Genomic DNA, 26,333 nt, shown 5'->3' with positions numbered 1-26,333 from the left:
AGCAATGAGTGCTATTTGAGTTCGTAGGGGAGACTTAAAAAGGAGAGCTCAGATTAGGCATACTACCGGAGACGTTGATAAATTGGGAGCTGCACGGCTAGACTGTAGCTTACGCATGAGACATCTCTGTCAATGCTTCAGATTAGAGACGCGAAAATGAGAGAAAAGAGCAACAAGGCAATTATCCACAGCATACAGAGTATACCTGCATGATTGCTCAGCGGAAGACAATGCCGGTGGGGGGCTTTGTGCGCAGAGATATCCGCAGAGCGCATATACCGCACCCCGTACCGGGCTATTTATCCCCCCGGATATAGTAAATATTGCCTTGCGCGGTCACACTAATTAGAGCGGGAGCGGCGGAAGGGTTATATAAAATGCCCAATTTAATTACGAATAAGAATGTCTCCGACTGGTTAGTTATGTATACACCACGCCCGCTGTCAGGGCGCCCAATTGGGGAAATATTCCCGAGCCGGCTCTTATAGTCGCGACAATGGGCCTACAGAGTAAGCAGCAACTGGGTCATTCTCAAATGCCCCAACCAATAAAAAACAAAGTCGTGTCCGATCAATTAGATTGGGTTCAGATACCTTATCTACAAGCTAGTGATAAGATTGCCCAGCTACCTGCTGCTAAGAAGAAGAATCCCTATATATCCAAGACTGCCGCTGGTGTTGTTAAAGTAAATCAGACTTGCGATGGCTTCATCTCGCGCCGTAGATTACTACTCTAAGGCTCTAACAGTATAATGGAAACTATGTAAAACTTGCGCCGGCACAAGGATACTGCTTCCGGGCTTTTCACTGCTTATGGTACTGGCGCTAGCTCTTCCGCTGCTGTACTAAGTGAATTGATAAGTAATGGCTGGTTGACAACATGTATTTGACCTCTGTGTTTCTGCCCATGCTTGTTTATAATAATGCAAGGTGTAGTTTGCCGGTAGTTACAGCTGTGTTCCTTGGAATATTACTTTGTTTGGCCTATTCCGAGCGTTTGAATCCCAATCTATAGTTTGTAGCCCCTTTATTATTATCCTTCTATTATGGTAGACGATTTATGCTTTTGCTGAGATAGATATAAATGTAACTTAGTCCCTAAACAGTATGCCAGTGCTTAGAATTTAATAATTAAGTAAATAATTTGTTTCTACCCTGCTGCGCATTGGCTTTTGTTGGAGATAATAAATAAGAATAATCTGGCGCTAGCTGTCAGTCTGTTCCTTTATTCGGAGATATATACCCGTTGTACCTAATGTAAAATACTGGGCCGTAGCATACTATTTTTTTCTAACTATTAATATTTACTTTACTCCGTACTTAGAGCCCAAATGATAATCCTTAATCTTTTATGCCGCTTAGCGAGATTTAAGTAGTGCTATAAAAATTACTGACTAACTTTTATTGAAGACTTTACTTCTGAGAGCTACCTAAGTTAAGAGGATCTCTTTGCGTTTGGCGTTGCGATCTAGTCCTTTGTGACAGGTTGATCCTTTCTCAAGCAGGTTCCGTCCGAATAATTTGTAGTACAATTGCAATTATCAGCCTAATCTTCTGCTCTATTGTCCTAACTGTACGCCGGACCGTTACATTTAGTCGAAGTTTATGGGAGAATATGCTATTATCCACCGATTGCTTACGTGCCAAGATGCGTTATGCATTTTGAGTGGCCCACGCATGGTGAACAAGGGTCGCAAATGCTGCGGGCATGAATTACGTGTGTCTTGGGCCCTGCTGTTGGGATACATATAGGATATGTCTAGTTAGCACTAGCTGCTTGTTGAATACAGTAGACAAGTGAGTGTCTCTGACTACTAGGGGGGTCTCAAAAACGACCACTTCCCCCGACCGAGCTCCACTAGCTGTGCTGGGACGGGGATCGCGGTCGTTTTTGAGACCCCCCTAGTATTACTAGTAGTATGTATCCTTCAATCTGGAGTTATAGTGATAGTTCTCACTATTGCCTAAAATATAGAGTCTATTAAGCCTCATTATATATAGTTGGTATAATAAAAGGGATTCACTTATCTAGATAAAGGGGTGTGTAAGTTATACAATGAAACTCGAGATTGCAAGTAAAATAGAAAAAAGAAAGGGAAAAATAAAGCTTATAAATATTGCCCAAGATCCTTACTATAGCCTGACTCAAGGAACACTATGCAGGTATACGGAGTATGAGATAGTGAGATGTGGCCCAACAGGGACCGACTGGGACCCGACTAAATGGAGCCCATATTCCATGCCTTTCATGCACAGAGCAACATTCCAGGTAGTGGTATTCACTTCTCTGAATTTTTTACCGAAGTAATCAAGGACCTAAGTACACGTGGACTTGTTACTAGTAGGTACCTAGGTACTTTTATAAACACAAATGGCACAAATGGCAAAAGGCGCTGGGCTGCAGATTTACAAAAAAAAAGAAGAACTATTGTGGCATGCTTAACTAAGGCCTTTGCCCTTATCATATGCATGTCTATGCTTTAATAAGGGATTAAGGATTTGACAACGTTTAGTCCTGCAAGCATCTCACCTACCTACACAACGCATCAGATGACTTTCTTTCTTCAAGCAAGTCCTTGACTCAGCATAATCACAGCAGACTACGCAACCTTTATCGCCACGAAGAACGCTGCTCATCGGCCAGACGCTCGCCTTAAATCCTTGCCGTCATGGCAGGTCGGCACCCGGCCGCCCAACGCGGCCGTGAGCTCAATCAGCCCGTCCGCGGACTCCCCCCCTTTAGCCCATGGAAGTACGACCTCTTCTTGTCGTTCATGTCTATTATTATCGACCTTTTCTTCCGGGAGGTTCGTGTCCGGGGCTCGTCACACGTACCCAGGAGCGGGCCGGTGCTCTTCATCGTCGCGCCTCACGTAAATCAGTTCATCGACGGGCTACTGCTCCAGTGAGCTTTGCGTAATGAAGCTGGTCGACAAGTCTCTCTCCTTGTCGCTCAGAAATCTGTGCAAGGCTTCGTCGGCTGAGGCGCTCGCCTCAGCCGGATCATTGCCCGTCGGTCGATCTCAGGACATGGCCAAGTATGTCTCTGGACTTGTCTACTTGCCTGATCCGGATGCTAACCCAACTCTCATGCATGGTGTTGACACCGACGTTGTCAAGGATGCCGAGGTGGGTCGCATGCTCTTCCTGCCCTCTGCTAAGGGCGTGGCTGGATCTAGCGTGGACATTGCTGCGATTATGAGTCCTCGAGAGCTGCGGATTAAGCGGCCGGTACAGGCACAGCTAGCGATGCAGCAACTCACTGCCCGCGATGACCAAGGACGTCAGGGAACCAGATTCAAGATAGCCCCTCGCATAGACCATACCAAGCTCTACCAAGCTGTGTTTGGCCGTCTGAAAGGCGGAGACTGCATGGGAATCTTCCCGGAGGGCGGCAGCCATGACCGTACAGACTTGCTGCCGCTGAAAGCCGGTGTTGCCATCATGGCTCTGGGCACAATGCTTGAGAGCCCAGACTGCGGGTTGACCATTATACCTGTCGGAATGAACTACTTTCATGCTCACAAATTTCGTTCAAGGGCTGTTGTTCAGTTTGGCTCTCTATTTGAGGTCCAAAGTCATCTTGTGGAAAAGTACCTGACGAATCGTCGGGAGGCCATTGCCGAATTTCTCCAAATATGCACTGCAGCGTTGAACTCTGTCACTGTCTGCGCCAGATTACGAAACCCTCATGTGTATTCAGGCAGCAAGGAGGTTATATACCAACGGTAAACTACCATTGTCAGAAGCCATGGGCCTAAACAGGATTCTATCTCAAGGTCTGTTAAAATACGAAGACGACCAGCGCATAGCCGACCTCTTGGATAATATTAAGCGGTACAATAATCAACTCCGCCACCTTCAAATAGCGGATCATCAGGTTGATTATGCTATCATGTCCGTATCAAAAGTAACCTTTCTTCTCCTCACTCGGTTAACAAAACTTACCATGCTATCAGTTGGTGTTGTGGCCGGCCTTGTGCTCTTCTCGCCAGTCTTTATTATTTCGAAAGTCATCAGCAATCAGAAGGCCAAAAGTGCATTGGCCGCGTCCTCTATCAAAATTGCCGGTCGAGATATTATTGCAACATGGAAGACCTTGGTGGCCATGGGGCTTGCACCGGTGCTGTACAACTTCTATATTTTCATCTTAGTCTATACCAGAGCCTGGGGCTATACGCCAGATTATTTGCCCTAGTATTTGATATTCCTTCTTGGTTAGATAATTTTCCCTACTACGACGTTTGCAGCTTTGCTCTTCGGCGAGATCAGCATGGACATTGTCAAGTCTTTGCGCCCACTACTACTCTGCCTTAGTTCGAGCACCACCATGCAAAAGTTGAGATCTCAACGGTCTAAGCTTGTCGACCAGGTGAGAGAGGTGATTAACATGCTTAACTCTCGGATGGGCGATGATGACGCCCAGATCCGCAAAAATAGCAAATCGGAGAACCCTAGCGATGCATCTGCCCAAGGCATCCCGCGCAATGAATCATTCTCCAAATTGGCACCATCGACATATTTCCTACGCGTCCACCATCTCAATTCGGCAGTCGAAGTAGTAGTAATAATCACCATTTGGCATCTGATAGGCTTGTCATTAATGCTCTCACTCGGCTCAATTCAAAAGAAGAAGTTGACACTACGGGCAGAGGGGGTGAAATGGACATGGATGATAGCGGATTAGTTCGGAGAAGGAAGGGAGGTTTACCAGATGGCCAAAGTATCAATGCTTAATTCTATCTATCGAAGTCATGGGTTCATTTATTTATTTCACTCTTAGAAAAAAAAGAAGCGCACTCGACAGACCAAAGAGATTAACCTTAACACTAGGGAATAATATATCATTTACGCTAGTAGTCCCCCCAAATAAAACCATTTCGCTGTATAAACTTCTGGCTGTGGAATAGTAGATTTTAATAAAATAGTTTAACAATCTCTAGTCCGTATAACCTTCTCTTTTCTCGTCGCGCGTGTCTCATCCGTGCGGCTTTGAGGGGGCCAACAGGGAGACCCAACCATCACTCTAGCTTCTTAAAGTGCTTTGTTGACAAGATATGTGTCTCCCGTCTCCCTAACACCGTTTGAACTTGGTTTTTCATCTACTGCATGCTTTTCCTTAAGCCGCTGAGCTGCCAACTCACCCAGTTGGGCAATGGAGACACCGTTCAACATCTCGAGGACGGAAATATCAACAGCCAGGCTCTGGCGGAACCAATTGCGAATCTCAATGGCAATAAGAGAGTCAACACCAGCCTGTGCTAGCGTCTGCGACATGTCGACCTCATCATCCTCAGATCGCATCAAAAAACCGTTGACCCGGGCCCCAATTGTCCGCGCTAGGAACTCGATGCTTGCCGGCGCATCTAATCTACTTGGGTCCCCAGCGATCCCGTTGAGGAATGTTCGCAGCCCTTCGTTGCCCGCAGACTGTGCCGCCTGAAACTGCTAAAGCTTTGCATCCCAGAGCCTGCATCTCCTCGAAGAAGGCTCCATATTTCTCAGTGCTCTCGGCAGAGCGCGAAAGGAACACGAGGCTGCGAGCGCCGCGCTCCGCCATCCACGTGGCGACAGCCTGTCCCAAGCCACCGAGACCACCTACCAGAAGGTACGAGGCGTTGGAACGAAACCTGATCTCTGTATGTACGGGCACACTCGGCAGGATCTTGGGATCTTCGGGCATTTTGATAACGATCTTGCCGATGTGTTGGCCCTTTTGAAGGAAACGGAATGCCTCTTCGATGGCTTCACCGCTGAAGCATATGATGGGGTGGATAGGCTTAATCTGACCATCTTTGTACATGTCAACGATCCTGCGGAGGGTCCTGTCTCAAGAGTTAATTCATGTGTTTTCTGAATTCAGTAAAGTTCTAGCAATTAACGGCACTTACTTGTTCGTTTCCAGTGGCTTGTCAGCGGACAACTGCGCAATGTCGACTCCATAATACCCTCGGTTGGCTTCGAAAATATCCAAGGCCAGCTTTCCATGACCGATAAGGTCACGCTTGCCAATCTCGACCATGATGCCAAACTCGGCAACGCACTGCCATGAAGCATGCAGAAGCTCACCGGATAGGGAATTGAGAACCAGGTCTACTCATCTGCCATTGCTTGCGGCCAAGATATCCGTTCGGAAAGTCTCGTCTCTAGAGTTGAAAATGTGGTCTGGCGATATTCCAAACGTCTCTGTAAGAAAAGTAGCCTTCTCCGGGGTACCTACCGTGGCGTAGATCTCCGCTCCGATGGTCTGACAGACATGCATGGCCGCGATGCCAACGCCTCCAGCAGCAGAATGAATCAGGACTGTCTAAGGAGATTTTGACATTAGAACAATTTCGTGGAACCAATCTGTCTGTCAATTCCATGTCACTTACCTGGCCTTTTTGCAAACGTCCAATATCAATCAGTGAACGGACCACAGTCGTGTAAACACACGGCATCGTGGCTGCGTCATCATAGCTGAGGCTGTCGGGTATCTTTACGCACCCAAGCGCGTTTGCCTTGAGCCTTGTAGATAGTGACATGCCGCTTAGAATCATGACCCGATCTCCAACATGGACATTTGTCACTCTGGAACCGACTGAGCGCACTATACCAGCACACTCGCAGCCGAGGTTATTGCCCTCAATGGGGCGGCCTTCCACGATTCCCATAGCAATCAATACGTCCTAATTTCAGAATTCTCGTCAGTAACAGTATCCCTTCAAATTTCCCGCTTGATATAGGTGTTTAACCAACCTTGAAGTTCATGCCTACGGCCTTGACATCGACATCGACCTCGTGCGGTTGCAGCTCATCCCAGGGCATTTGTGCCCATTGCAGAGTTTGTAACAAGCCTCGTCTTCCAATCTCTAGTCTTCGTGGAGTATCCTCGGTTTCTGAGGATGTCAGCTCCTTGGTAACCGACACGGAGCTGAATCTGCCAATATGAACGAGCCCGTGCGATAACGAGAACTCATACTCTGGGTCTGCCTGCTCTAGGTTCACATCATCCCCTCTTTGCAGCTTTTCGAGTACCTGAAGGCTAGCAGCCCATGCGCCCTGGTTAAGTTCGTCTAATTCCAGTACGCCAAGTGGAAGCGACATCTCAGAGCGGATGCAGCGACCCAGACCGACGATCATGGCGTATCGTGGGTCCTTCGCGTCGACCTGAGCCGAGCGTGTAAGCCAGACCAGACCATACGACATTCGCGCAATTCCGAGACAAAGTTGATAAAATCGCGCAAATTCTTTCCAGAGATGTCATGGAAAAAGGGTCCGTCTAGGTCTATCGCCGCGATAATGTCCTGTTTGGCAGGAGGGTTCTGTTTCAAGGTGCAGGTGTCGCCTTCAAGCCCCTTCCTGGAGAGGTATGCATTGAGCGATTGCACAATTGTACTGAGTTCTTCTGTTTCTGTCAGGATAGTCGCTCGTTTAGGGGATGTCGCAGTCGTGTTTTGTGCTGTCGGTCGAGCCAAGATATTGGCATTGACTTGATGGGGATGCGCGTGGTCGAGCTTGACAGCTTCGATACCATCAAAGCCAGCATTACGCAGTTCCTTGTCCCATCTTTCCGGATTCACATACGGTTCCTGAGAGCGACTGTCGTCTTCGCCTAGCCACCAACCAGGAAGGACTCCCTACGGAGAAAGGATTAGTTTGACATTGTTATGAACTCTTAGATCGTGACCCTATCTTACCATGACATAATTTGTGAACTTTGATTCTGCGCAGAGTAAGTATTAATATAGGAGATTTCATGAAATAGAAGTGTCGCACTGACCTGGATAAAGATCCTGGAGGAATAGATGGCCTTTAGGATGAAGGAATTTGCGAACGTTTTTTAGCGTTTCTGAAAGCTTAGGAGTTGCGTGTAATACCTTGGAGTTTCTAGATTTCAGTGATCTGCATATAATCAGAATTGGGGGGAATAACTTACATTGGCCGCGACAACCAAGTCAAAAGAGCCCTCCTCAAAGCCTTGTGCGGCTGGGTCTTGCGTTATGTCCAAAGTCTTATACTCAATCCCTGCATAGTCTTGAAACCGCTCCTTGGCCTGAATAAAGAATCCAGCAGAGATGTCGGTGTACATGTACTTGGAGAACATTTTCTCGCCGAAGGGAGTCTTGAGATGCCTGAGGATGGTCGATGTTAGACTGCCGGTGCCTGCACCAATCTCAAGAATGCGCAGTGCTGGGTTACTGTGGCTCAGGAGCTCCATGAGCTCCGAGTAGTCCCACAAGTCAGCGAAATTGTAAAAGTCCGTCAAGATATTATCTTTGAGCAGGTGTTCGAGAGGATCCGCCTTGCCATCAAAGACGTCGGCGACGCAGCTGTAGATCTCGTAGATACCACGACCAACAGCAGCCCCGGGAGTGGATTTGATAGCCTCGTTAAGCTCTTCAATTTGTTGACGCCGGTCGGAGGAGCCCAGGGAAACCAGCTCTGAAGCGTTCGGTACTAACAGATTCTTTTCGCTAGTAGTGTATTTTTTCAACCACTGATAATACTTGCCTAGATGGCTCTCCACATTTGTCTTACCCTCCAGCTGGAGCACACTCTCAGCAGCGCACAGCAAACTTAGCTTTTCGACCAGCGCATGGGCAGAACTGACGTCGAGCATCGGATGCATTAATGTGGCAACATCAAGCGCATCAATGTCCGGCTTCCACACCAGCTTCACAGCGGCATGAGGTTCTGTGTCGCGGTCGGCGTCATCGCTCTCCAGAGGTGACAGGCGCAAGCCCTTGAGATACATAGCAAGGTCTCCGTCGCTGGTTATACCGTGTCCACTACCTGTCACGACCTTGCGTGCGCTGACGTCGGCATCGATATGAATGCGCATCTGCTTGCGAGCCCCGTGACCGACGTATAGCTCCTCGATATATGTTGGTAGATTCAAGTGGTCAAAGGTCCTGCTCTGGCCGTTGAACACAGCAATACTGAGCATCTGGAAGATGAGGTCCAGGGTTACCGGGTGGAATTGGTATGGGGATTCTTCATCCTTTGGCGAGTCGATTACGGTGGCTGACGCCTGTTTTTTATTGACACCTGCAGAGATATCACTTAGACCTGTTGAAGTCGGGCCGTATTCTAATCAGACTCTCTTCATGGCCCTATACCAGTGGGCAGCTGGGACCTTTCGTGGTAGGGATGGAACATCTTGTGTGGGATACCGAGCACCGGCTCCAGAGCGGACTTGGCCGTGACAGTGCTGGGTCCAGTTGCCATTATTGTAGGACACAATGGTGAACTCGTACCAATGAGAGTCCAGCATGTCAGTCAACCTCACCGGCCGCAGCGTGGTGATGACCTCTGTAGCTTTGGCTTGCTGTATCACCATGGCGGCGTTGATGGTGACGCTACGAACGGTGTAATCACCGGCGCTCCCCGGTAGCTAGCCAACGGCAGCGCCAGCAATGGCGATGTAGCCAGCGGCGGGATAGAGGACGTCAGTATGTACAAGATGGTCTCTGATCCAAGGCACATGGTCCAGGCTCAGCATATTACGCCAAACTGGCTCTATATCACTGCTTTCAGTGATGCGGGATCCGAGAACGTCGTGGTGAGGGATATCGCGCAACCGCCATGCTTTCATGGCACGGCTTTCGGACCAATAACTGACGTCGTGGTGCCAGGCATAGCCAGGAAGATTTGGCAAAGTGACTCCATGCTCATTCATTGCACCAAAATCAATATCCGCCCCAACCGTGTACAGCTGGCCTACAGCCTTGAGTGTGCTCTTAGTCGAATGCTCTCCTCTTGCTAGAGCTGAGACATATGCTTTGGTGACCCCTTTCTCCTTGTAGATCTGTCGAAGAGGACCTGCTAGCGCGGAATGTGGACCGATCTCAAGATAGGGGCAGCCGCTAAGTCTATCGTCATTGGGAATGGCTACTGCTCCAGAGTGGAATAAGACAGGAGATTCCAAATTTGCTCTCCAGGATGAAGGGAGGAAGTGCTCAGCCTGGTCGAGCTCCTTAGCAAATACTGTGGAAAAAAAAGGCACCTTTGGCCGCTGAGGGCTGACGTGTCCCTCCATCCAGGTTTCGTACACATTCCCAACTTCTTTCATATAATCTTTAATTTGCCAAAGAACCGTTAGATTGTCTTCAGAAGTGGATTATATAGGTAACGGGTGATTAATACATACCAGAATAATAGGCCATCTCGACTTGCAGCTTTCGTGCCAGCACATCTGGATACCCCTGCTTGATATCGTCAATTAAGGCATCCAGTGGCTCTAGATCACCAGATATGGTGACGCTGCCTCCACTATTCTCGCATGCAATGGTAGTTCCGGGCCGCAGCAGAGGCATCACGTCATCATGACCAAGTCCAATAGCTGCCATACCACCAGGACGTTTTTGCTGCTTAGTTACCAAACCTCAGTAGAACGCGACGGTGATGGCCTCCTCCATGGTCAGGCAACCTGCGGCATAAGCAGCGGCAATCTCGCCGCTTGAGTAGCCAACTACAGCAGAGGGTTGGACGCCCCATTTTGCGAGAAGATTCACTAAAGCGACCTGTAGAGCTATACAGATAGGCTGTGAATATTCAGCCAGGTAAAGCACGCTCTCAGACTTTGGCTTTAAGAGCTCATCTGCATCGATTAGTTGTTGTGCTCAGGGATCAGCTCAGCTATTTATGAAGCCTCACCTTGAATGCTCCATGATAGACATTGCTTCAAGTTCTGTAATATTTTATCCATGGCCTGAATATCTCAGAAGAAGGAGTCGTAATCTTCCATCAATTCCTTGCCCATCTGCGGCCATTGAGCACCCTTTTCCAGAGATATAAATCAGCTTATTACTGCTTGGTTAAATTGCAAAGTCGAGACGCGGTATGTTGAACGGACTTACCTGGCCTGTGAATACATATACTGGTAGAGGAGAGCTTTGCGTCTTCTTACTACTCGGCGAAAATATGTCAAACAGCGACTTGCCATCGGCTATAGCAAATGTACGAAATAGAAGATGTTTACGCCTAGCGCCGAGAGTATATGCCATATCTCGTAAAGGCGGCTTATGCTAAGAATAGTGCTCTTCAGCGTTTTCAACAACCTTAGTTAGCGAATCTTTATGGTTAGCAGAGAACACAAAAAGCTCAGGCTTGGCATCATGGTGTTTGCCGTTTGTTCCATTGCTGGTTCCATTGGCGCTTCCATTTGTTAAACCATTCGGTTTCCTATACTTAGCGAGGTAGAACGCCGCGGAGTCAATAATTATCTATACGAGTCGGCCCATTGCTTTCAAAAACTAGTGTAGTGTACATAACAGATATCTTACATGAACATTTGCACCCCCTATCCCGAACGAGTTTACACTAATTCTTTCTTCTCTTCCTTCAGGCCATGATAAAGGCTTAGTGGGAACTGTAAGTTTGGCCGATTGCCAAGGAACTGGTAGATTGTGGTCAGCAGGGGCCACGTATAATAGATAAGGTGCTTACTTTTGAGATTAGGATTCTTAAATTTGATATTGGGGATGATAGTCCTGTTTTCCAAAGCCAACACCGTTTTAATGATACTGGTTATGCCTAAGGCACCTTCAGAGTGGTCGACATTTGGTTTAACCTGCTGACATGTTAATTCAGTGTACCACTCAAATAGAGTATGGTAGATCCCACCGATCCAATCAAAATTCCATCCTTCCCCCACACATTTGCAACTGCATTGACCTCCAAGGGACCTCCCACTGCGGTTCCAGTGCCATAGCATTCACACATGGCTGTATCAGCAGGATCAAGGCCAGAAAACTTGTACGCCTGGCGGATAAGCTCTTCGTGGGCTTTTGAGCTTGGATTAGACAACCCAGGCGTCTTTCCATCACAATTTAATAACATAGAACGGATAACAGCGCGGATGGGATTTCCGTCTCGGATCGCGTCGTCCAACCTCTCTATATATATGGCGTTAATGGCGTCAGCACGCGCGTACCCATTGGCATCTGCGTCAAAAGTTTTGCAAGATCCGTCAGGGGACAGGGCACCTTGTTCGCACATGGCCATTGTCAAAGCAGGTGACAGCAAGAGGTTTGTACCACCGACGATGGCAGATGAGCAATCTCCCTTATTCAACGCCTCGCAAGCAAGGTGCAGGGCTAGCATAGCAGAAGAACATCCAACCTTAATTTTCATGCTATATAATTGACTTAGCAGCATGTCTGGGAGATAAACTTTACAGGAGCTTACACGATTACTCACCTAGGCCCGTGTAAATCATACTCAGAAGATACACAATTTGCTAAAACAAAGTCACCAGAACCTGTAATTCGGTACATGCCAAAGTCTTGCAAGTCCTTTGCATGGAGATCTAGCCAGTCTTCGGCAAACGTCCCGACATAACAGCCTATGTCTTTCCCTGTCCAGTTAGTCTCACCCGCACTTTCAAATGCCTCGTAGACAACCTCTGGGAGAAGTCTTTGTTGAGGGTCAAGACGTTCGACTTCAGCTTTGGACATTGTGAAGAAGGCTGCATCCATGTGTGTTATATCGAGGTGGTTTAGAAAGTAGCCTTGGTTCATGACAATATGACCTGGCTTTTGATGCGGGCTATAAAAGCCTTCTGGCTTATACCGATCTGGAGGTATAGGGCTGGCACTATCCTTCTTATTAATAAGGAGGTCCCAGAAATCGTCAACACTATTAACTCCTCCAGGAAGCCGCAATCCCATTCCCACAATCGCTATAGGAGGCGGTGGTGTGGCCGCGTCGTTAACACTCCCATTGGCATGCGTAGCAGTGCCGTTGGTTTCTTCACTGCGTGTGCTCTCTTGTACCATCTTTAGAATTGACTCCCGTTTTGGTAGGTTGACTATATTAACAAATCAAAGTATATTATTCCATTAATCTCCCAGAGCACCGGTATTGCATCTACATATATAGGCTAGTATATCTACGGCTTAGAGATCTTCGTACACATGTGATGTCTTTATTAACTACTGTATATGCATATCAGCCTAGCGCAGTGTTTCGGCTAGAAGGATACATTCAGGGGAAAGAAGCAAAAGCAAGTCTGCCAAGAGCCTCGAGTCTGGCCTCTAAGACCCACTCCGCGAAAATGGCCCTTTACCCTTGCAATCTCTGACATGCATACAGAGTATTGTTGTCCTAGTATATCATTCGGGTCCCGGCCCACTTCCCTTAAACGCCGTGGCCGGTTAATATATCAGGCGCTGGAAACCCTTCTCCGAATCCAACGCTCAACTCCTGCATCGCGTGAATTTTCTTGATACGTTGGAACGCCCACTTTTGGCGCCCAGATACAGGCATCCAATATAGGAAATTCTGACCCCAAACGTCGCGAGAACTGTGTGCTGCAAACTTCCAACGTTGTTTGTTGCACGCCGAGACTGAGGATAAAGTAAATCACTAAACACCGCCTGCATAGTTCAATCCTTTACCATCCTGTGGAAACATCCACCATTTAGATACGGCTTCTACAAAGATTAGATGATAACGAAGCAGCTAATGCTTTCTTAAACTTGAATGTTTTTGGCCTACTCAATATTCCATTTGATTAACACCTTGAAGCGTTTCCAAGCTATATTTTGTTAAGCGGTTGAAATTACGAAGACATGCGGAAATTTTCGGTACCAATTAGGCATATCACCCAGTGCAGTTGTTAATAAGTAAATAGCCAAAGAGAAGGTTATTATGAATATAGCAAGAGTAAGCATTTTAAATAACTCTTGGAGTTTGCCGCTATATTGTTAGGATACAAAGAAACTAGCAAAACGACGAGAGTCATAGCATTACCATATATTGAACTACTTGACTGCTTAGTCGATCCGACAAGCTGGAAAAGCTCTCAGGATTTGCAAATTGCCCCTCTCAAACCAATAATCCTTTATTCTAAATTCTTCTTCTCCTCTCGCACGAATTCGCAGAAGCATGGATGGGCCATCTTTGTGTTGAGTTCGACTCTGATCTGTTGCTTAGGCTGATCGGAAGGTATGCCAATTTCTGCATAGTCCTGACAGATCCTAGGGAGAATGTATTCAAGCTGCTGCTGTCCAAAATTCCTGCCCATGCATATTCTTACACCGTGATTGTAGGGCAGAAAATGCCACCTGTTTGGTGTGTTCTCCTCCCATCTTTCTGGTCGGAAGACGTGAGCATCTTCGCCATATATGTCTTTGCGGCGTTGCATTCCAACGGTGGAATACACTAAAGAGGAGCTGTCAGCTGGTAATCGGTCAGATTAGTCTCGTCTACTTACTGACTGATGTTCCCTTGGGAACAGCAAGTGGCTCCTTGCCCGTTGGACCTCCTCCAGTGGGTAAGGTTGTGTCTGCCACGGCGTGTTTGATATTAAGACCAATTATATACTCTCTGCCAGTTTAAACAATCCATGAAAGGGGATTGCGTAATACTTACGGGGATGATACATTCTGAAAGTTTCGTTGATCACATGTCGCACGTATGTTAACTCTTTCAGTTGAGATGCCGTCGGTGATTTGTTGCCGCATCTAGTAATGACCTTGAGTACGTACCGCCATAATGCAGCTGTAATGCCTCACATTCGCTCCACCTCGGCCTTCATTTTCTTCATTATACGAGGGTGTCGGCCCATTTCAAAGATGGACCACGTAATAAGGATAGAGGAAGGGTCCTATAGCAAGGCACAATCATGAGTCAATAGATAAATATCCAACGGGGCGAATTGGCTTAAAATAGAGATACATACTTTCCCGCCAAGCATGACCGCTATCATTTAACATCTGATTACCTGTCTCTTTATAAGTCTCGAAACAAATGAATTGGTAAAGACACCAAACCTCGTAGTCATTGTTTTGCATGATAAGATCGTCAAGGAGATTATAATCTTCAGGCGACTTTTTTGAAAAATCTCTTGCCAGTGCTCTTTTGTATAGACCCCTAGTGTAACTATGCAGGTTTTCTATTACCTTTGGCGCGATCCAGGTATCAGGAAATAACAACGAAAGCTTCCTATTACATTATCAACGCTAGGCCTTAAGTGAGAGTGCTTTTGATTTCTTACCCGAACAGAATTCTTGTCGTGTTAATCGTAAACAAAGTGTCCATCGCTTGTCTGAACGGCTGCTTGTTGGTTGCAAGCGAACTGGCTGACTCGCCAAGGTAGACCTCTGTTGTGACATCCAGCTGGAAGCGGTCAATTAGATCATAGACCTCAATGGCCTGAGAGGTATTGAAATGCTGGAAGAGGTTTTGAACGTGCATTTCAGTAATTTCGAGATCATTTGAACGAAGGACGCCAACCTTTTCTGTCAGCACCAATTTCCAATATAGGTTGAAGAATTCTTGCTTATGACAGCCAACGACTTACATGAGGGCGCAACATATCTTTGGTTTGATGCCAGATGTCACCATCGACTCAATTTTGCATTCAAGGTTAGCAGTTATAAAAAAGATGAAGTAAAATAATATTCGATACTAACTGATAAATATTGCATCTCCCATCATATTCCCAAACACGCCACGAGCGACGGGTGATTAGCTACGAGTTGATAAGGGAATAAGCATACATTAGTTAACATGATGGCTCTGATATTATCTGGCTCGTCGGTCACAAACATACTGACGCCAAAAGTTCTCAAGTCCACTGTCCGGCCAGGCACGGCAGACAGCCATTTCTCGACGCGCTCCAGGAAGTTGTAGGTGAAAATTGCATACGCTGTCGTAACAGCTACGTCCATACCTGTTCAATTTAGTAATTAATATCGAAAATGTAGATACGGTTTCGGTGGCTGACCAAGAGGAAGCCTGAACCGCACCAGCGGCGCCGGGGAACCAAATTGCCTGAATTTTCTATCGCGATACCATCTTGCGGCTATATCGAGAGCATACAATGATACGACTACCACTATCGTTCCCACCAACCACCGCCATTTTGGATCTATACAAACGGCGAGGAGAAGCGTGGAGTAGTGTATAATAGAGCTCATATTGGAGATATTGTCCTGGTGACCTTGATGGCAATATCAATCGCGAAGGACTGTATGAGGATTTCTAAGTGAGAGAGACCACCGTAGGTTATGTCACATGTGGAACTAATGAGTGATGCTTCCCAGTTGCCACAGAGTGCATGGTACGAATGTCAGAGACATTATCCAATAACTTGGTCGAAGAAGCGGCAAAAAAAACCCCCAGATGTAAGATGCAAGGAACATAAAGAATCCTTAGCGTCTAACCCTGTTTGAAATTCAAATACTATCCCTTTCACAGGATGTTTAATATGGATCATAAGGGACCCGACTGAAAGAATTCTTAGCAATATGCAGTGAGACGGTAAACTATACGGAATTTTGCGATTGTATTCCATCGGTTAATAATAGTAGACAAGAACAGTTCAAATAATAAAGTAAGCTCACTCAGATGACGGGGCCGTTTAAGTCTAAATACCCCCAGGTGGATATATTAGGCCGGTTTAACCATGCTATTAGTCCATCGAGTCGCAGACCAGTATACACACGTAATCTTACACGAGTTAAGAATAATCATTCCTTCCAATCTAGTATCGGTCGAGACCCAGGTGGGCCCTTTACCATGTGGGAGTTGCATAAAATTATAGCCTAGCTGGCCATCTATTGCACTTCATCTGTGAAGTATGAAGAATGAATAAAGAGAGCATCCCATCGCATCGACAATCAGTATAAGCCAGTCGTACATGCTTGTCAGTGACTCAATGACCTTCCGCTAATTTTGCTTACTTGATTCCCTCCACGCTGCCATTGCGCCGTTCCTCACAATGTTGTACCCCTCAGCCGAGTCTATCGCAGAATACCTTCAGTTTGTGCGCACACACTCTTCCTTCTACAGAGACCTTTGGGCAGATGTCCCTGAAGGCGTTTCAGATCTGTCTTTATTACCGGTGACAGATAATGACCAATACTAGGCCAATGCAACCGTGGAGAACAACCGGGTGCTTACTGCTCCTGTGATAGATGGCGGTATATTTACCAGTGGCGGCACTACTGGCGCGCCCAAGGCTGTCCACGTCACGCATGATGAACTGAGGCGCGGGTGCAAGATGTTAGCTTTATCAATGTCTTATAGGTCTGGAGTGATACCTGGTGACCGCGTCGCCAATCTTACATAGGGTGGTAACTTGTACGGCGCCTTTCCTATGCAGCTTGTATCGCTGGTTGAAATGTCGACGCCGCATGTCCAGCTGCCTATCACGGGTGGTATCAAACCCGAGTCTATCGCAGTGAGTATGCAGATCTTCAAGGCCACCGTCATCATGAGCAATATATTCACCGTAGTGAGAGTGGCCGACTACCTGATCGAAAAGGGAGAGACACTCCCCAGCCTACGCCTCATCCTTTACACGGGCGAGAGTTTTTACGAGGATCTCCGCTCCGTCTTCGCTCAAGCATTCCCAAACGCTCGTGTCGGCCCTCTTATGTATGTATCAGTTGATGGTGGCGTCATCGGCCTGCCTATCAAGCCGCCATCCAGTCCCGAAGATGCAACCAAACCCATCTATCAAGTCAATGTTCCCACTGTTGTCTTAGAGCTCCTTGATGACGACGGCGATGTCATCCGCGAGAATAGGAAGCGTGGTTACGTCCACTTGACAGATCTGGTGCGTCGGCTGCAACCTGTCGTCAGGTATCCAACGGGAGACCTCGCTGAGTGGACAGATTATGACAACTCTTTATTTCATCTGGTTGGCAGGGGTACTGTTACTCTCAAGGTAGGTCGCTTGTTCCTCAGTATGATGCTGCTACGCAGTGTCGTGGGGAAGACGTTGGGCGATACGGCCATCAACACATTCCAAGTTGTCACACGCCGGACCAATACTCAAACTCAGGTCACCTTCCGCATTGCCCATATCCCGGAAGACAAGGGTGACGCCAAAAAGCGTCTAGAGCAGAATTTGATTGCCATGTCTCCAACATAGGGCGAGTATCTCGAGTCCAACTACGTCTGGCCTCTTGAAGTTGAGTGGGTGGATCTGAAAGACCTGATATTCAACGATCGGACTGGCAAGCTGAAAGAGATAATCGAAGAACGCTTCACAGAGTAGAAGAGCAAAAAAAAACAAAAAAGCCCATTGCGCCTTCCCAGTAGCTTTAGAGGCAATCATATTAAGTCACCGTTTTATGATATGTCTAAAGCAAATATTTGTATTAAGTCGTAGCCGTTCTCGTATTAAAAAAAATAACGTTTTGCAAGGCGAATGTCGGAGTGGCATCACGAACTTTTGCGCATATGGGTGTAAGGCCTTAATACCGGCACCCATAAAGGATTATAACTACGCAGGGTAGGGCGTTACTCCTGTGCCATACTAAGTCGACCCGTTAAGCGGGAGCCCCAATAGTATTGAGTTGGCCTGCCTGACGATATATTATTAAAACCTATCTCAAACTGTTATTTTTATTGGGCGGTTTTAAGTTTTAGAGATTAGACTTATATTTGGGAACTAGGTAAATACTGCATAAAAGTTTTGATCCATATTATGGTCCAATTGTATTATAATTCCTTTATATAATACCTTAGCTATCATTCCACGGATATTTCAACCTCAGTCTCGCCCTATACCAGAACAGCATCGTCACAGGGACACCGGAAACAACCAAGACTGCGGCCAGAACAGTATTACCTACGCCGTATCCTAACCTAGAGTAAAGGCTTAGACCGCTCAAGGGGATTAACCCAGCTGCAATTCCTCAAGTAGCGTTATTTACAGCCGTTGCACTCGCAGCTTATGCCGTAAAGACGTCAACCACATAACTTTAAGTGCAAACCTATCTCTAATATTAGCACAGCAACGGCATATTAGAGAATTGAACACTCACAAAGACCAAATTGAAGCCTACTCCAAAGATAGCAGCTCTAAAGATGGGCACAGCCCAGTGTACTTTTACTTAAACTCCCCAGCCATACCACAAGAGGCCAGCCACAAGGAGAAAGTTTCCCAGGAAGAGGTGGATAAGCCACATTCTGTCATGGTTAACGTGTATCTCCTACAAAGGGCACTAAAGTTATTATCATTACTTACTCAGGGCTTGGTTTACCGTGGTTAAGCGTAGCCAAGAGTTTTTTATAAAGGTGATCATTACAACCAATAGAATAATAGCAAAAAGTCCAATAAGGAGATACAGTAGACCAGACAAGCCTTCAGAAAAATTATACTATTCAATCAACATCGTAGGGAGAGTCAATAGGACCAGAAAGAGGATACCGTAGACCACGGCTAAATAAAACAAGAGACAAAATTGAACTGGACTCGGGAAGAGGAGCTGAATAGGTCGGCTGACCGTTCGAATGTATATCTGTTTTGTCGAAGCCACCTTATTAGCGGCCACTTTTCCGGTACGGACTGCTTTTCGCGCAAGAATAACAGGACCGTATGTTTCCCTTAGGAAACACAAACAGGTAGTAGTCATGACTCCGCTCTGAAACTTTAGGTTAGATTATGTCAACCATTAGAAGGCTATAGTAAAGGTAAGGGCTATATAAGAATGGTAAGGAGATAAAATATCCAGCGCCAGCCTTTTGCCTGAGATAGGAAACTCGCAATTGTCGGCCCAAGCATAGGACCTACTACCATACCGAAGGTGAAGATCACCATAACTCGGCCTCGCTTCTCGGCAGTAATCATATCAGCAATAGTGCCGCTCCCAAGCACAAGAGGCACGCCGCCTGCACACCCAGCCAGGAAGCGGAAAATAATCAAGGCTGTCGCATTAGAAGACAGGGCACATCCAATTATGCTGCCGGTGTAGACAATATTAACAATGTAGTACATAGCAAGACGTCCATATGTTTTACTCAGGGCTGCAAGCAGCAAGGGCCCAATAGCAAAACCCAACAGCTGAAGATGGATGTCAGAGTCCGTGCCTAGAGCATGTCATCGCTTCTCTGATGGTCGACGGAAACACTGAGAGGGTATACCTCAACTGACAGGAGGTCACGTACCTAACCTAACTACGGACCCACTTTTTTCCTCTTACAGGGGTTCTCACCTAACAGGAGCTTTAGAAAATATATTAATAATATATTATTATTTTTCTTATAAAACATAGGTTAAGGTTAGGGTTAGTATAGTTAATATAAGGGTTAGTAGTTAATATAAAGGTTAGCAATTAGTATAAGGGTTAATAATTAATATTAAAATATATATTTTATATTAATATATTAGTAATATATTAATAATATATTAAATAATATTAAAAGTATTATTTTTTTACTTTTATTTTACTTATTATATATTTTAATTTTATAATATATTATTAATATATTATATAAAAAATTTTAGGTAATATAAGCTTATTTTTTATTTTTTTTACTAGTTAATAAAATACTTTAAAATATATTATTAAGATATATTAGCTAAGGTCCTCTGTAAATGTAAAAAAAGTAGGTCTACAGTTAGGTCAAGTACACAACCTCCTGTCAGTTAAGGTATATCCACAAATACTAACGTATATAGATAATGGGAGGACCGCTATTTGTTCATTAACGATACCCAAGTCGTCACGGATCTGCGGGATGGCCGGGGCCATCATGGCCGAGGCGAGTGGCCTATTATCTCAATTCCAATCAGTAATCAAGATTTTCTATCAGGAGAGATTTCTAACTACTTACGTAATAAAGCGCACAAAGGCAATACATACGATAATGGTATTCTTTTTGCAAGGCGGCCAATTCATTGGGTTGTCTATGTCGTCAGGGCTATCCCATGACACAGCCGTGTCTACATCGTGAGGGCCGTCCCTTAACACTGCTGCGTCCACATCTGTTGTATCTAGCGTGTATGCGTCCGGTTTCATCTTGCCCTGCACAGTCTCTTTGGATTAACTGTCAACGCTGTCGCGAGATAGCATTATCACCAGTAATTGTGCTTGCCGATAAGTAAGGCAAAGGCGTGAGTGTGAATTACGCTCTCTCTTAAACGACCCACATATGCAAATTGCTATTAATAGAATACTTGCATATTTCATGAGGACCTAGCCCAATAATAAGTCGGGTCCCGGTGCTATATACCAGTCGGGGCCCCGGGATCGTTTTGTAGGTCACAAAAGCACCTGCGTCAGCATCAGCATATTCATCAGCATCAGCATATTCGTCAGCGTCAGCATATTCGTCAGCATCTGCAACAACAGCAGCATTTACATTACCGTTTTGACATTTAATCATAACAATCTTATACCTTTCAGTATAATACTGTACGTAAATGTTGTTAGACGATAATTGCTAAACACTGTAATACCCATATATGCAAGCATAGGATGTAACTATTCGTAAATACTTATTATAAAACATACCATCAGGGAGTCTATGCGTTATCATATAATTTTAGTAAGAGCTAAATACATTAACATCTGCTTCGAGGCATTGTCTTTGTGCATGTCTAGCTGTAAAGACAAGTTCGACCGCCCTCAAATAGACTGTTTCTGCTGCACCACTAGTAGCTTTTAGTCCGCAAGGCTTTACCACCGGTTATAATAGGAATCCAGGCAGGAGTTATTAAAACAGATGGAAGTTCAGCAATCGACGTTAAATTAGATAAAGGCGGCCATAAAGCTAGTCGTAACTACGCTGGGGCCCAAGCCAAGTCCGACCCTGTAGAGATTCGGCTCGTATACAAGCTGGATTTCCGGATCATAGTAAGTGCAAATGTATACCATATTCGTATTAATTTCAGCTAACTGACATAGCAGTGATTCAAAAAAGCCTATTCTATAGTTAATGTACTTCTTTAACTATGTTAACCAAGGCGCTATGTCACAGGCAAAGCTCAATAGCTTAGAGACAGAGCTGGATATAAAAGGAGCCGACTTCAACACTGCAGTTTCTGTCCTAACGGTTGGATACGTTTTGATGCAAATTCCAAGTAACATGCTCCTTACTCGAGTCAGACCGAGTGTCTACCTAGCATCCTGGATAGTAGCCTGGTCTGTAATATCTGATAAGTTGTTAACCCTGGCCGAGCGGTGCATATCGGACTCATGAGAACGCAGCATGTACCGGATTAGTACGGTCGTATGGGGCGCTCCTGGCTTGTCGATTCTTGTTGGGATTTTTTGAGGCACCCGTGAGTGACTGTACCCTCGTGAATTCCGTCTGAACTAACAGCATAACTGATTCTGGCTTTGTCACGTTTAGTTCTATCCAGGGGCACTCTACCTGATCGCTATATTTAACACTCGAAAAGGTAATCTTTAGAGACTTAACAGTTTTTGAACTAACACGCTTGCTGACATGACTCAGAGGTCGCTACTCGCGTTGCTGTATTATACACCGGACAGATGGCTGGCTTAAGCTTCGCAAATCTCATTGCAGCTGGTGTTTTTAAAGACTTGGATGGAGTAAGAGGCATGGCAGGATGGAGATGGTATGACAATTAAATTTCATTCCTCAATACTTCAAGCTCGACGCTAATAAATACATGGCATCAAAGGTTACTTATATTGGAAGGTGCCTCTTCGGGCGTCATCGGGATATTGGCACTCAAGTTGCTTCCGAACACTCCGCAGACAACTACATGGCTAAAGGAAGGAGAGCAAAAACTCGAGATACAACGAATGGATCATGATAGACTGGTCGATTCGCATGGGAACGACGAGTCGGTAATGGACGCTCTCCAAAGTTCTGTTAAAGACCCCCGTACCTGGCTCTTCTGTGCGATTCAGAACTTCCATTATGCTGTTTATCGTTCATCAATTTCCTACCTACGTAAGCGAGACGACGTCTGTCCTGATTGTTGCAAACTGATATACCTAACCAGTTAATTTCATATTTCAGCGTGATCAAAAGTATGGGTTTCAGCAGCTTCAAAGCTCTGCTATTGACCTGTCCACCTTACATCGGCGCCGGATGCGCCACGATTCTCCTCGCATGGAGCTCAGGCCGTTTTCACGAACGCACACTTCACATCACAGCCGGGTTTATTGTGGCAGTCATTGGATTCGTGCTGGCCGTGTCGACACTCAATCCAGCCGGCCGCTACGTAGTCTGCTTCATCTTCCCTGCTGGCGCTTATTCGGTCAATTCTATCATCGTGGGATGGACAGCAACGACACTGTCTCAAAGCCAAGAAAAGAAAGCCGTAAGAATTCTGTTCTCTCAGCATCTCCGAGACATTTACAGCTTATTGACACGTACCTTTCTAGATTACACTGGCCATGACGAATGTTGCAGCTCAGATTGCCTCCATCTACGGGCCTTATTTCTGGCCAGACAGCGACAGCCCTCGCTACGTCATGGGATTTAGCGTGTCTGCTGCATTCTCCATTATGTCTCTACTTTTGTGTTGGCTAATGCGCTTCATTCTCAAGTGCGAAAACAAGCTTCTCAAGGCAGAGGCTGAAGCAATAAGCCGTCAAGATATCAATACTTATGGGTATTAGCTAGAGCTTTTGCCACTCATCTGTAGTGTAATATTGCTGCCAAAGCTCCCTGTCGAGGTTGGACACATCTGGCAGCACGTAGCCATAAAGGGTTGTATTTACATTACATAGTCAGACATCCATTTGTAGCGTCACAAATAGATATCCAACACAAGTTAGCTTGCACCCTCTGTATAAGCCTAAGCTGCAGTTCCATGCCCTATGCGAACTGACGACATAGGATGCAGTGATTACAAGATTCTGCTCACACCTCTGTATCTATAATTAAACAAGCTTCAAGTTGGTTAATCATTACACAATATTCCCACTATCAGTGACCAATTGCTCGGACTTGGCAACGGGGTAAAAGATATGCCGGCGGCGGCGGGTTGTCCCACCCCCGTTGTGAGGCGCAGTCGGGGCATTTAGTCGGGGCATTTAGTCGGGGCATTTAGTCGGGGCATTTAGTCGGGGCATTTAGTCGGGGCATTTAGTCGGGGCAGGGGAACCCACTCTATCTCCCTGCTATACGGAGTAAAGGTCTCATTAAATTGATTGCGAGTGTTCAACCATGACATCTTCTCTCTTGGCTTTGACTTCTCAGAATAGTCATCCTTTACGTCGGCAAGATATGGTGCGGTCAGAGGTGGAAGCTTTCATAGGAATATCTTGATCAATGGAGATAAAAGTGGGTCTCTGCAATTTCATCAAAGTGACCGCCGGATGAGCCAGGTAGAGTATGAGTTATGACTTAATTTGTGCCATGTAACTCTGCATGAATCGGGGTCAGGGGCTCCGCTATGTTGGCTCCTGCTATATTGGCTCCTGCTTTAAAAGGCACAACTACAAGTCCTGCAAATGCCGCGGATACAAATACAAATACCGAGTTGACTTCGGGCGTCAATTGATTACCTGTCAAACTTGTAATAAGATATTTCTTATGAAACAAGCCGTACTTCAAAGTACCTTCCTTCCCTTCAATCCACCTAGCCCCCAAAAAGTGCCCCCTCAACATTTCTGCAATGATTATACAGCTGATCCTTGCGATCAGCCTTGTCAGTGTTCCAATACAGAAAGATTAGGTGAATATTGCTAATTGATCCTGTTGCATCTAGGTTCTTGGATATGGCGGTCTTTTTCTTTACCGGCTCTTCCTTCACCCTCTACGGTCGTTCCCTGGACCTGTAACGCATCGCATCTCTCGTCTTCCACGCATTTTACACACCATACGTGGAGATCTAGCTTTCCATGTAGCCGACCTGCATGCTAGGTACGGCTCCGTGGTACGTCTTAGTCCAAACGAACTGGCCTTTTGCGAACCACGAGCATGGAAAGACATATATGGCCACCAAGACCGCGTCAAGCCTGCCAGCTTCTACCACGCCTTCCCAGATACCCCGACAACCCTCATTAATGCAAAGCGAGAGGAGCATGCGGCATTGCGTCGGTGTTTGGGCGTTGGCTTCAGTGATCGCAACATGCGAGCTCAGGAGCCCATCATTGGATCTTATGTTGATCTCTTGGTGCGTCGGCTGGGAGAAAACGCGTCGAAAGGCCCACTCAACATGCGTGAGTGGCTCAACTGGGCAACATTCGACATTATAGGAGATCTTGGCTTTGGTAGTTCATTTGGTTGTCTTGAGGGCAGCAGTTACAATCCATGGGTCGCGTTGATTGCCCAGATGACTATGCTAAACACTTTCATAATAGAAGCAGCTATGCTTGGTTTTCGGCCAGTTATACAATGGATCCTGCGCAGCGGTTTCCACAAGAAGCGCGATGAACATAGGCTGCTAGTGAAGAATAAGTTTTTACAAAGAATGGAACTCACTGTTGAGCGAGCTGATTTAATCGAAGGCCTCCTAAAGAAGAAGGAAGAATTAGTAAGTCGGGATTCCTATGCACATTTTTCCTGGGCTACCACCACTAAGTCCGGATAGAATTTGTCTGTGGACCAACTTATGAACAATGCTTCCAATCTTATTATTGCTGGCTCTGAGACAACAGCCACTCTCTTATGTGGCACCACTTTCCTATTAGCCACAAACCCAGACGCCCTATCCAAAGTGACGTCCGAGGTCCGCTCTACCTTTAAAAACGACAGCGATATTACTCTCAGCTCCGTGGCCAATCTGCCCTATATGCTAGCGTGCCTCAATGAAGCTTTGAGGCGCTATCCACCGGTGCCTAATGGCCTGCCCAGGATATCACCTGGTACCGAAATAGGGGGCCACTTTGTGCCCAAAGATACCATTGTAGCCGTCTGGCAGTGGGCAATTAATCACAGTCCCGATTTCTGGACAGACCCATTTGGGTACTATCCTGAGCGGTTTATGAAGGACCCACGGTTTGCAGGCGATAAGCTGGAGGCTATGCAGGCGTTTAGTGTAGGGCCACGTAACTGCATTGGTATTAAGTATGTATACTTCATACAGCATTCTATTTGATTTCGATTGCTAATTTAGCTTTAATATAGCCTGGCATATGCAGAGATGCGGCTTATCTTGGCTAAAATTTTATTTAATTTTGATATACAAATAGCAGATAGTAGTAGGGATTGGATTAAGCAGCAAAGAGTTTATACAATATGGGAAAAACCAGCACTTTATATGAAATTACAACTGTTACGACCTAGCTCTTAAGGTTGTAATAATAGGCTAATAGGTTAGCTTAGGCTAAATTAACTTTAGTTCTTTAATTAATTAAGAGAGGATTAAGAAGTAATATCTTAATTTAATAATAAATTAATAAAATATTTATTAATTTAAGAATAACTTAATATTTAATTTATTAATTTAGGTATTAGGAATAGTAGCTTAAAGAAAAAAATAAAAAAGTTAAGAGTTTAGGGGTATAGTTATTTTTATAAACTATATAGCTAAGGTTATATAAAAAAATATATTTATTTTTAATTTTTCTAAAAATAAAAAGTAAATAGTTTTTTTTTTTTTTTTTTTATATTTCTTATTTAATTTCTTTAGCTACTTAACTAATTAATTAATAGCTTAAAGACTTTTAATTAAATTTAAAA

The 26,333-nt window shown here is 45.5% G+C and overlaps 5 protein-coding genes across 5 annotated transcripts; 3 read left to right on the top strand and 2 right to left on the bottom strand.

Annotated features, from left to right (window-relative positions):
* Nucleotides 1–3,002: 3,002 nt before the first annotated feature.
* On the bottom strand, nt 3,003–12,760 carry V8C40DRAFT_278958 (uncharacterized protein; the record flags this gene model as incomplete). The annotated part of the gene is made up of 22 exons (XM_083221145.1): nt 3,003–3,058; nt 3,263–3,495; nt 5,375–5,824; nt 5,891–6,042; nt 6,220–6,306; nt 6,374–6,667; nt 6,738–7,148; nt 7,178–7,618; nt 7,679–7,704; nt 7,762–7,858; nt 7,918–9,043; nt 9,101–9,309; nt 9,385–10,058; nt 10,132–10,348; nt 10,382–10,581; nt 10,638–10,692; nt 10,841–11,008; nt 11,042–11,206; nt 11,267–11,379; nt 11,430–11,553; nt 11,607–12,117; nt 12,183–12,760. The coding sequence occupies 22 exons, from the start codon at nt 12,758–12,760 to the stop codon at nt 3,003–3,005; spliced, it is 6,387 nt and encodes a 2,128-aa protein (XP_083066820.1).
* A 1,067-nt stretch (nt 12,761–13,827) lies between these two features.
* On the bottom strand, nt 13,828–15,907 carry V8C40DRAFT_285777 (cytochrome P450; the record flags this gene model as incomplete). Its single annotated transcript, XM_083222453.1, has 9 exons — nt 13,828–14,147; nt 14,200–14,271; nt 14,358–14,449; nt 14,501–14,592; nt 14,668–14,687; nt 14,752–14,930; nt 14,983–15,221; nt 15,488–15,660; nt 15,715–15,907. 9 exons carry the CDS (start codon nt 15,905–15,907, stop codon nt 13,828–13,830), a joined length of 1,380 nt encoding a protein of 459 aa, XP_083066819.1.
* Nucleotides 15,908–16,710: 803 nt separating this feature from the next.
* V8C40DRAFT_278956 (uncharacterized protein) lies at nt 16,711–17,868 on the top strand (the record flags this gene model as incomplete). Its single annotated transcript, XM_083221144.1, has 3 exons — nt 16,711–16,809; nt 16,858–17,025; nt 17,062–17,868. 3 exons carry the CDS (start codon nt 16,711–16,713, stop codon nt 17,866–17,868), a joined length of 1,074 nt encoding a protein of 357 aa, XP_083066818.1.
* A 3,452-nt stretch (nt 17,869–21,320) lies between these two features.
* V8C40DRAFT_285775 (major facilitator superfamily domain-containing protein) lies at nt 21,321–23,613 on the top strand (the record flags this gene model as incomplete). The annotated part of the gene is made up of 9 exons (XM_083222452.1): nt 21,321–21,381; nt 21,423–21,580; nt 21,660–21,872; nt 21,928–22,008; nt 22,080–22,128; nt 22,185–22,308; nt 22,375–22,621; nt 22,702–23,022; nt 23,087–23,613. 9 exons carry the CDS (start codon nt 21,321–21,323, stop codon nt 23,321–23,323), a joined length of 1,491 nt encoding a protein of 496 aa, XP_083066817.1. The 3' UTR covers nt 23,324–23,613.
* Nucleotides 23,614–24,167: 554 nt separating this feature from the next.
* On the top strand, nt 24,168–26,016 carry V8C40DRAFT_259832 (cytochrome P450). The gene is made up of 4 exons (XM_083219054.1): nt 24,168–24,357; nt 24,418–25,185; nt 25,243–25,718; nt 25,779–26,016. Exons 1-4 carry the CDS (start codon nt 24,325–24,327, stop codon nt 25,942–25,944), a joined length of 1,443 nt encoding a protein of 480 aa, XP_083066816.1. The 5' UTR covers nt 24,168–24,324; the 3' UTR covers nt 25,945–26,016.
* Nucleotides 26,017–26,333: the final 317 nt, after the last annotated feature.

This window comes from Trichoderma camerunense (genome assembly GCF_050948025.1).
Source record: "Trichoderma camerunense strain CBS 138272 chromosome Unknown V8C40scaffold_45, whole genome shotgun sequence".
In the NCBI taxonomy this organism is placed as follows: Eukaryota; Fungi; Ascomycota; class Sordariomycetes; order Hypocreales; family Hypocreaceae; genus Trichoderma; species Trichoderma camerunense.
The sequence above is the reverse complement of the archived record's forward strand: the minus strand, read 5'-3'. Positions and strand labels throughout refer to the sequence as shown.